The sequence below is a fragment of the Parambassis ranga genome, chromosome 22, assembly GCF_900634625.1.
Source record: "Parambassis ranga chromosome 22, fParRan2.1, whole genome shotgun sequence".
In the NCBI taxonomy this organism is placed as follows: Eukaryota; Metazoa; Chordata; class Actinopteri; family Ambassidae; genus Parambassis; species Parambassis ranga.
Genome location: NC_041042.1, coordinates 12787400 through 12798324, shown reverse-complemented (window position 1 = coordinate 12798324; position 10925 = coordinate 12787400). Strand labels below are relative to the sequence as shown.

At 41.5% G+C, this 10925-nt stretch overlaps 1 protein-coding gene across 3 annotated transcripts; it reads left to right on the top strand.

Moving 5' to 3' along the window:
* The first annotated feature begins 95 nt into the window (after window positions 1-95).
* On the top strand, window positions 96-3271 carry supt7l (SPT7 like, STAGA complex subunit gamma). Of its 3 annotated transcripts, none has more exons than XM_028395494.1 (5): window positions 96-181; window positions 703-1170; window positions 1357-1681; window positions 1912-2149; window positions 2716-3271. In XM_028395494.1, exons 2-5 carry the CDS (start codon window positions 728-730, stop codon window positions 3015-3017), a joined length of 1308 nt encoding a protein of 435 aa, XP_028251295.1. In that variant the 5' UTR covers window positions 96-181; window positions 703-727; the 3' UTR covers window positions 3018-3271. The 3 variants fall into 3 exon arrangements, with proteins under 3 accessions (XP_028251295.1, XP_028251293.1, XP_028251294.1); XM_028395492.1 differs by having other exon boundaries at window positions 2701-3271; XM_028395493.1 differs by having other exon boundaries at window positions 108-181; window positions 700-1170; window positions 2701-3271.
* The last annotated feature ends 7654 nt before the right edge of the window (window positions 3272-10925 follow it).

The window sequence follows — 10925 nt, the reverse complement described above, 5'->3', positions numbered from 1 at the left end:
TATTCCGTCAAAACGAATATGTTTTGTCATAACAGTTGTGTTGCGGAACCTTCTATCTTAATACGTTAACCAACCCGAGATTTTTTGGGTGTAGGACGAAAACGTTCGATTCCTGTGCAGCGGCAGCTTTCTTCAGATACGCAATGTCCACCGGCGTCATTTGACGTTTTATCCACCTCAGGTTATAAAATAATACATATACATATATATATAGATTACTTCTATACAGCTAACTAGCTAAATATGCAGGGTGCTTACTTAACCATGTAATTTGTACATTGCCTGGTGCTGTCTGGGGAGTGTAAGTTGTTTGCTGTTGCGTTCTTGCATTGTTGCACCAAACTCCAGCCAGATACTTGACATCTTGTTATTCAGATCACATTGTTAAGACGTGGTTTCATAGTGTTAGCGCACCAATGTTATTTACTCATTATTTACTCATCATAAATAGCTATTTCCCATGTTTGTCTAACCTGCGACGCTCGTCTTCTCAGAATGTGCAGAATGTTTGCTGCATCAATGTCTTATTGTTATAGATGCATGTGAAGTAGTATTATAAGCCAAACAGTGCAATGACTTAAATACTTGTAGTTTAAAATCGAAATCAGATTATTGTGGGATAGATGACCATTAGTTTCACTGTTGATTATCACTCACACAGCTTTCTCTCTCCTTTTCCAAATTATTTTTGTCTCAAAGCAGTTCTGAATCCAGCCTGTCCATCATTATGATGCGTTACTGGGGTGAGATCCCCGGACCTGCGGGGGCTCCTCCCAGTCGCAGCTCGTTTGACTTGCTCCAGCGTGAGTTTCGCTCTGTGGAGATGCAGGACCCTCCCTTGCACCAGCCCTCAGCCCAGCGTCCCCGGCCCACCACAATGCTGGACATACCCTCAGAGCCTTGCAGCCTCACCATCCACACAGTGCAGCTCTGCCAGCACGCCCGCCGCCTCCGGGGTCTTTTGGCATCAGCACAGGCTCAGGCTCAGGGTCAGGGTCAGAGCTCAACATCCGCTGATGGTGGCACCAAGCTGGAGGAGGCAGATACCAACTTGCCGCTGCGTCCTCCCACCCCACCTGTCATGCCAGATGATTTGCTACCTGCAGACAGTAAAGCCCCGCGGCAGCCCTTTCAGCTCCGTCACAGTGACCCTGAAAGTGACTTCTACAAGTAAGTTTGAGAGTGCCAAATTAAATGCCATCTATCTCTATTGAGGTATCTATACTGATAACTCATCAGTGTTTTACAGTTCAAATTATTCTATACATTCATTACATCACATTACATAAGTATAATCTCAGTCAATTGCTCAGCTGCCTTAATTAATGTCTTCTTATCTGGTTCTTTTATCATAAGGGGGGAAGGTGAACCTGTCACAGAGCTGAATTGGCCTTCCTGCAGGCAGCTCCTCTATCAGTCAGTAGCCACTATCCTGGCCCATGCTGGCTTTGAGTCTGCTCAGGAAAGCGTGCTGGAGACTCTGACCGACCTGGTTCATGAGCATTACTTGCGTCTCACTCACCTGCTGCGGGTGGCAGTGGACCGGGAGGCTCGACTGGGAGCCAGTCCCTTCCCAGATGTGGTGGAACAAGTGTTCCATGAGGTTGGCATCGGCAGTGTGCTGGCCTTGCAACGCTTCTGGCAAGTGAGGATCAAGGACTATCACAGCTACATGCTGCAGGTGAAGTTGGAAATATTTAGCTGCTTTAGGGGGCAGAATGTCAGTCAGTAAACATTTTTCAGGTATAACATATTTGATTACATTGAGTTCTGTAAGAGCTAATAAATTAACAAATTAAATTGTTATGCATTACAGCTTTAACATTGTCAGCAGTAGAGCAGTTGCAAAGAGTGGCTGCTTAGTAGTTTTTAACATTGACTGTATTAACCTCTGGGGTTTTCTTCCTCCAGGTCATTAAGGATCTGTCAGAGGAATATGAGCGGCTGGTGAATCCAGAGAAAGCTCTTGAGGACTCAAAGCCCCCAAGGATCAAGGAGGAGCCCATGAGTGACATCTCCTTCCCCGTTAGTGAGGAGCCTGAAGCCGACTTGGCCTCTGGGGACCAGGCTTTGCCCATGGGGGTCCTCGGGGCCCACGCTGAGAGGCTGACTTCAGGCCTGGACGGTGACCATTCTCCTCATACTTCAGGTGAGACCAGCATTTCTGATCAAATGTACGGTATGCTTTCTGGATTTATAAAGAATTTTACAGCTGAGGTTGATGGAAAATCAGTATTGAATACACAGTTCTTACAGGGAACCCTTCCAGAGTAAATCATTGAATATCTTTCATTGGGAAGGTCCCATCTCTCAGTACTTTGGGTGTTGCTTTACATTTACAATCTATACATAACAATATTACAGGTATATTAAAAGACAGAGGGAGGTGTGATGAAACTGTTTTTATTTATCATTATCAATGGTCTTATTTTTCACACTCACATTTGCTCCCTTGGCTAACTGAAGCCAAGACTACCTCACAGGAAACAAAGGCTGGTTCACAGATGAACCAACAAACAGAGAGAAAATCACCAGGTTCAGCTTATTATTGCCACTTTTGATGTGCAATCTCTGATTAAACAGACCTTAAAACTGGCAGTTCAATCATAAGAATGTTCTACTAAATTTATTAAACATCCCCTCAAAAAAATCAAAATAAATATTATTGAGTCTGTAAAGGGTTTCAGAACACAATTGTAGTTTTTGTTTTGTCAGGTGGAGCCGGGGGAAACAACTCTCCTCTTTGGCCTCAAGTAAAAATGGAGCCTCAGGATGGCGAGGACGGCCAGGTTGCTGGCCACCATCACCACCATCACCACCACCACGGTGTCCTGGGTGGAGATGTGTTCGAGGAAGGGGGGCCCATGTCTACCATGAGTGAGTCAGGTGGAGCTATGGCACCCTCACCGGGAGGGGCGGGGTCTGATGGCAGCTACGCCTCGCACTCGCCTGATTCCCTGATGGGGACCTCGCCCGTCTTCAACCAGAGGCCCAAGAAACGGATGAAGAAGATGTGAAGTAGTCTTTGGATGCAGATGCTTAGAGAAATGACTCTGAACTCACCAGCAAATCTTCCACGTGAGTTATTTTTCAATGAAAGAAAAACGACTGGCATAAAGCGACATTTAACAATAATGTCATGAAAGAACTGAACTGAAGGGAGGAGGAATTTTTTTTTTTTTAGATTTTTTTCTGTTTGTTTTTGATTATAGTTGCTATGGAGTATAAAAAATGGAGTTAATCTTCAAAAAATAAATATCTTTTAAGCACCCTTTGTATTAATTTCAGTCATAAGTGTTTTTCAGGAAACATACAAGGAGTTTTACAATTAGCCTAATCAATTGAAGAACAGGAAAGCAAAGAGGTCCTAAAGCAAATAATTTAGTTGAACAGCTTAATAACTCGGCGGCATGGTTTGTTTTCCTCCTCTTGCTCCTCCTGTAGCAATTAATGCCAGTTCCAGTCATTATGATTAAAAGATCATCACAAATTGATTAAAAGCTCCACCAAAAAAGAAAATATTTTCCCCAGGAGCATGCCGCTGCATATTATGATGTATTTTCTACTCCTTGTTTCCCTTCTGAGGTACTCTTTACATGTAGCCCAACACAGTGGAACGATCCACACACACTTCACACACCTGTCAACCTGACGCTGCTCCACCTCATAAGCATATGTTTCAGTAATGAGGCAAAGCTGCGAATGCAACAGCAGAGGCAATTATGGCTTGGTTGTCTGCACCGCAAAGGCAGCATCAATCCATCCTTAATGGCAAATTAATTATGGCATGCATAATTTTTGCATGCTGAATGAGCAGACCTGTTTGAATAACATGTGACTTTTTTTCTTTTGTGTGGGCCTCTCTCATCTTCACAATTAGGCAGGTAATCGTCTATGCCTCTGGGAAGTGCTGATGCGGGTCATATTTATTGATATTTAATTAGTTGCATTGATAGATGATTCATGTGTTTTGAGGTGTATCTCAAAAATGTGTCTGACATGCAGTGCTGTGTGACCCAGGTGCTAGTTTAGAGCAGCTGGAAAACCAAATCAGTATTTCAGACTTATGATGGCTGATGATGGCTCCCCTTGTCGCTGCTAATAGCTGTAAGCAATGTCACCTGTCTTGGATTATTTTCTGCTCTGACATGCTGGTAAAACCCCACAGCTGCCATTAAATAACACCATCAGTGGTGACCTCATCACTTCCAATCTTGAGGTACAACACTAAACCCTGTGCCAGATGTGGTAATGAGAGGTACCCAGTATGGCCGGCGTAACCCATCTGTAGGGTTATTAGAGTCATTTCTTGGGCGGGGTGTTTGGAAACAGCAGTTTATAGAGCTGCCATTGCTGGACCAGTGTGGTGCAGTAAATCGTGGTTAGTGTAGGTCAGTATTTTTCTAACATGGAAACACTTGCTGTGTGAACATGCGCTTAGCCTCAATGCTACCAAGTGTATTCTTTATTTAGAGAATTTAGTACCTGTGTCTTCATCATGCACTTACCTTTGAGTATTTACACTCATTTAATGACACAAATTGATCACGTAAACAAAACTCCTAAACTTTTGTAAAGTATATCTATGGTCTGGAAAATGTGTTTTTTACACATTTGGGATTAAACGTGCAGCTCTTTTATATCTGCTGTGGTGTGACCCCCTCAGTTTGTGAACAGCTGCTGAGTTGCTTTACACTGAGGAGAAAAGGTGTAATTACAAAAATGTCAAGATGTTTTTTGACCAGGGGTCTCTGAGAGGGACCGGAGCATGCTGAGAGCCAAAAAAAAAACTGCCCCAACAAATGATTAATTGCCTTCCTACGTGCGAACCCATTCATTTAGAATGAAATTTAATCTCTCCAGCCGACTTGTGAGTTTGTGAGCAGAATGAAGAATATGTTTAATTTTTACACAATGAGCTCAGAGACTCCTCCAGGGTGCACATTTTTTTTTACCCAGTCACGAGTAAAGTGGAGATGAGACACTCAGCCTAAAGTAATGTCATCACAGGATTTCTGAGACCTCTATTTATTTTAATCACATAAGAGATACTGTACAAGTGTGGAGGGCGGGAGACAAATAATAAATTATGAGACGAGATGATGGTATCAAGAGAAAGATGAATTACCAGACATATGGGATGTGACAGGTACAAAGGGGTCCTATGCTATTCATGCCACTGCTGCAGCCATTTCATTGCGCCCCAGAGATGAGGGAATTGATTGCACAGCGTCAAGAGTCCTAGTCTGAATCAATCAATGGATATTTTCTCTTGGGTGATGTGACCAAAAATGTAAAATGAAGCTTGAATTGATGCAGACTCGTCAATCTTGGGATGCATCGATCATTTTTTTTTATGGAAAACATCTAAAAATATCATTAGGAAATGGAACCTATATCAAAAATATCAGAATGAAAAATGAAACATCGTTCTCACTTCAGAAGCTGTTCCGACTTTTTATTTCCACTCTACTAAACTTCACTCATTCTGCAGCATCTTCCTATTATGATTACGCACTATGTTTATGAAACATAGTTAATAAGTTATTGTGTAAAAATGGTGGCAGCTTTTCTGAGTGCAGCTGTTGTTAGAACTAAGCTATGATCTTCCTCCCTATACTTCAATGTATTGCCACTATAGTCAATCAAAAGTCTAGATGATCAAACAGCTTTGGTATGGCAGCTTATTGGCTGCTTTACCTTCACTTCACTGCCCAACTCATTTCAGACCACATCAATTGGGTTTAGTACCTCTTGTCTGGGCAGCTGATGCTGAAATGTGTCTGCTTTTTTTTTAACTCTGGGATGTGGGCTTTAATCTGACGTTCAGTTAATTGTTGATTTTTACGAGGCTGGTAACTTTAATGAACTTCTCCTCTGCAGCTCGGTCTTCCTTTCCTCAGGCAGTCTATGTGAGAGACAGTTTTATCACAGCTCCCAGTGGTTTTTTTTAGACTGAATCTGAAGAAATGTTCTAGATTTTGTAACTTCCTATAAACTGATAATGTAATATTTGCAAGGATGGTCAACTTTTAAACATCTGTCTCAAGCCATTTCCCCAAATGCAGTTTTTTAATTGTTTCATCGTTGCAACTTGTTACTATTTTTCCTTTTACTACAAAACATAAAAAAATACTTAAAGGATATCTACATTTTGTTGCTGCGTTTTCCTCAGATCCTTGTGTTATGGCCATAATAAAGCTCTCTTAAGATCACAGTGATCCTACTTAGTCCACATCAGAAGTGTTAATAGTGCTAAATAGTGCTACGAAGCCCTCTAAGCAGTTTATTAGGAAGGACTAGTCCTCAGGAAAGTGGCCCCTGTGTTCTTTGCCCTCAGTCTAGTCTTGCAGGCAGTCCTAGGACACAAGTTAGCACTCCCTTTAAATGACTGGCAGATGTTCACACATAAACACAGCCATATGTCTGAGCATTTGATTAGCAGACGCTCAGTAGGGAAGCAGTATCCAGTGTAGTCCAGCTCTCTGATGATGTGCTTTCATATGATGGCTTTTATCTTTTTAGACTAAATTCATTTTACTAACAATAATATTACTTTTTTTTAAATAATACATTTCAAGTGAAACAATATGGTACTATTATATATTTAGTGAAAATGCACCATTCTTCCATTGGAGGGCAGTCTTGTGTCATACACACACATACAGTACACACACGTACACACGCACACTGCAGCTAGAGACAGTGGACAACTTCAAACGCAGGATCTTCTGTTGTATTCTCCCAGTTAGCACAGAGACCTGGGCACTCCCATCCCATTCTGTGTGAGCAGCATCACAGAGCTGCTGAGATGTTACTAAGGAAATATATTTTCCCAACACATGAAAATACTTATCTTATATCTGAATGCATGCAAGTAACAATATAAAAAAAACATTTGCATGATGTTTCTGCAATCAAACCATGTTATTTCATTTCACTGTGAGATTTTAAAACCAGGTTTTATTTACTGTAAGGTGCTCCTAAAAATCACTTTTCTCTTTCTCTTCCTTGTCAGCATGGCAGCTGGTTGTTGGGTTTTGGGTGTTTTCTCGTATTTGCCTTTGCAGCACAAGGCCTAAGGTATCCAATTAGGGGATTGTGCCTGAGTACAGCTGGCAGCAAATGCACACAAAAATAGCACCACCATTTTCTCATTTCGTTCCACCACAATTGATATGGCTGTGGGTAATGTATTCACATCAGGCGCTGAAAGCACTTTAGATGGTGGTATTGATATCGTAAGGAAGCCTTCCATCCCTCCCCGCACCATCTACTGTACATGCTCTTAGTGTTCATACACGTTAAACGGCCTCAAATTTAAACGTGCCTAAAAATTAGTTACAGGAGCTGAGGAGATTTCAAAGCCTGACAGTATAGAACGTCCTTCAGACTAACATGTTACTTTGCCTTACTTACAATGAGGGAAATAACCACTGCACTGCTGTGCCTCACCATTGAGGAGTTAAAACTGTCAATACCTAAGCTACCTATGGGGCTTAGGTCAATTCAGAAGTTCTAAAAACTGTGATCTCGTAGGTGGGCAGGTCAGTCGCCATACACCTTTAATGCTTAACCTGGCTGTAGTAGTCACCCAGCTCTAGTCTCCAGCCACACCAGGGGTCATGCCACAGAGGATCCTTCCATCAGATTACGGGGAGATCTGGGGTCTGCTGTTGAATCCTTCACTCTCAATTACTATCTTTGCATCACTTCTGTACTTTTTCTGTGGCCCAGTTTGTTAACCTCTTCCACAGACAGGACATTAACTGTTAGCTCACTACATAAAACTGGATTTATCATTACATATAAAATGGTACAGTGTCAGTTTACACAGGCTAGGAAGTAGTGAGAGGTTACTAAGGACCATGAAGTGTATCTTCTATCTTCTAGCTCACTATTGAGCCAGCCATTATGCCGACAGGTCACCAGGTCTGTCCACCTTCCACCTCTCAGCCGGCTCTTGAAAAGTGTCTGTGTTAAGTCTGACACACTGCCATGAGCCTGCATCAGTTTGTCACACTGTGGTTGTGAAGTTGCTACACTTTGATGAGTCCTCGGTGTCAGCTTGTTGATACCAAGTATATGACGCCATCCCATCCCCGTCTGCTATCCGTTGGCACATTCTCTGGAACTGTCAAAACACTTCGAGATCGTGCAAAACTTGAGTGTTGAGCAGCAGCGGCTGACAGTTGCTGCAGCTCAAAATGAAGGTGCTTCGGTTTTTTTTGATATATGTGACACCATTCAATCACGATAGTTATTTGTTGGTATTCCCTCCAAAAGTGCTGAATTTAGAATGCTTGGAAGAGAGGAGGTTTGTTTACTTGCTCCAGGGGGATGTTGAAATGAGGGATAAAACGATGACCTAACCTTTCTGTAAAATCCCCTTTGGAACGCAATTTAAGGTAAACCGACAAGTTTATTCCCGATCATGAGTGCAAGAAGCCAGATACTGTAGAGAAGTGATTTTTCAATTCTTAATGCGCCAACGTAACCGTGTACTTGTGAAGCAACACTCTTCCTCCTCATACTCCTTCTACTTATTATTTGTCGCCTACGCAATCTTAGTCATCAGATTACTTTCCACATTCAAAGCTATAAATTCCAACTTGACAGTTTGTTGAAGCATGTGCTATTTTCATCCTCACTACCTCTCTTGCTTTCTGTGATGTTTTTTCAGTGTTAATTATTGTCACAGACACAAATAGGGGGAATCAGATGAGCCCATGCTGAGAGCTCCATACTGTCTCACTTCACTTTGTCAGGTGTAATAAAGTGCATGGTGGCACTTCACATGCCTGTGTTGTGTTTTGTAGCTGTTTCCCCCCCTGCATCATTATTTCATGCTGTGTCCTCTTTGTTATCTCTTCTTGAACCTCCTAAGCTTTTCCTCAGATCTTGCTGGTTTTTTAGTGAATTGAAAGTGGTCCACATTTCAGTGTTGTGTAAATCCTGCTGACTTTTGTCTCCTTTCATAGCTGTATCATACTTGAGCACTTGTTTCGGCTGTTGTCTCACGTCACTGTAAAACTTGCCTCATTGTCTACAACGAGTGTTTTCAGGAAAAGGCAGCTCTTTGGTGTTTTGAAAGAATTCCGGTGAAAGAACACATTTTCCAGCAGTAAGAAAATGAAGACTAGCTGGAAAAACACACAACGCTGTGCTTTGTATGCTTTGACACTATTGTCAAGTATTGTGAAGTATCGGAACAGCAGGGCCAAGTCTGACAGCGCTGGAAGGATGAGGAGTCGCTGAAGGAACGATTTGACATTTTCTGAGATGCACTTATTTCGCCTTATCAAATGATGGGCAAATTTTTGGGAAAATGTGGTCATCACTCATTCCATATTAGCTCAGAAGCAAAAGGTACACCATGTTTCACTATGAAACAGTATTAGTATCAATCTTCTCGTTTCATTTCTCATACTGAGCATGTGTAAGTAAAAACAACTTTTGTTTTGTCCTAAATAGGATTGCAGGTACAAACACATCATGCCAGATTTGATGGTAGGATTGATAGGTTAGAAAAAGATAGGGAGAGCAAAGCTGCCATTTATTATTTCAGCCGAATTCTGTGCTGCTCTCAAAAAATGATGACCAGCTTTGAACTTTACTGCAGTGCCATTTGGACACACTTTGGTCCAGACTGTAAATGGGCCCAGTGAGAGTTTCTTTTATCCTCTGAGATGATCTTGGATGTGCTGCGAGTAGTAGAGTAGTCTTTCTGTTATCATAGTAGTTCAGTCAGTGCCAGCTGAGAGAAGGCTAATAACAAGATATTACCATTCCTTGACCTACAACTTCTTATGTTATGACTTAGGCCAAATATCATTTTAGATGGTCCTCCTATGATGCATGCAAACATCCATTCCCCTTTCTTTAAAAAAAACTGACTGGTAACTCCTGTCATCCCTCTTAAAAAGCAGCTTAATGAAACCACGGGGCTCTAAGAAGTTCCTATATGCTGTGTGGCCTTCAAATGCCTTTGCTATACAAATGATTCAATTACTCCTCCTTTTAAATGTGCAAGCAGAGATAGCGTTTTGCTGCCAGAGAGGGAGGAGAGAATGAAATTAACCTCTGCTAACTCCCTATGCCCTCGACACTTGTATTATGATTTTCTATTAAAATCATATCTTTCCTATAATGAATTCAGTCCTACTACAAGAGGAGCATCCCAGCATCCAAACAAACTCCTTTTATATGTGTGTGTTTAGGTCAACTCTCAAATGACAGCGTGGTGCTTGTTATCATGTTGCAAAATTTGATGTGATCAAACAAGATAGTATTCACTGTGATAATGACACAGAATTGTATGTTCATGTTTTACATTTGGTCTAATGTGTAGTTGTGAAGCTGTATCCTGTGCATGGTTGGAAGTGTGTTGGTCATTTAGATGATTGAAAGATTAGGTTTTGGCCCTACAGGTTCATGTTGGCATTTATCTGTATCTAGCTTAGATTTACATAATATATTTTCTTTGATTAAAAAAATGTATGTTTGTAAATGTTACCAGAATGTTGCTTATCCCATCGGAGGCCTTAGAGGATCGGCAGTGGGGAAACCCATGTGACACAGATACACTTTAAGTCACATCTTGTTTCTGAACTGTCTCAGGTCAAGTGTTGCTCTACTTCCTGTTTTGCACTTACCTTTGTGAGCAAGCTGGATTCATGCAAGATTCATGAAGATCCATCTCGGCCACACTTTAAACTATCTATCTACCTCTAAAAAATGCACATACTAGGGACTACTTGCAGTTTTGGGCATGTTTTAGGTTTAGTCTAGAGAGCAAGAAGCAAAATCTACTGGTGGTGACTTTTGACAGAAGGTTACTGTGATGAATGTATTTGTTGTGGCACATAAATGGTTAAGTTTCATTTAAATGTCTTCATCAAGCAAGCAGACAGAAGTCAATAGGG

What these genes read in the sequence shown, in the direction of transcription:
- supt7l (XM_028395492.1), top strand. Translation starts at nt 728, where the DNA reads ATGATGCGTTACTGGGGTGAGATCCCCGGACCTGCGGGGGCTCCTCCC. An exon ending in ATCACAGCTACATGCTGCAG is followed by an intron (nt 1,682 to 1,911) that starts GTGAAGTTGGAA and finishes TTCTTCCTCCAG; the next exon opens with GTCATTAAGGATCTGTCAGA. An exon ending in CCATTCTCCTCATACTTCAG is followed by an intron (nt 2,150 to 2,700) that starts GTGAGACCAGCA and finishes ACACAATTGTAG; the next exon opens with TTTTTGTTTTGTCAGGTGGA.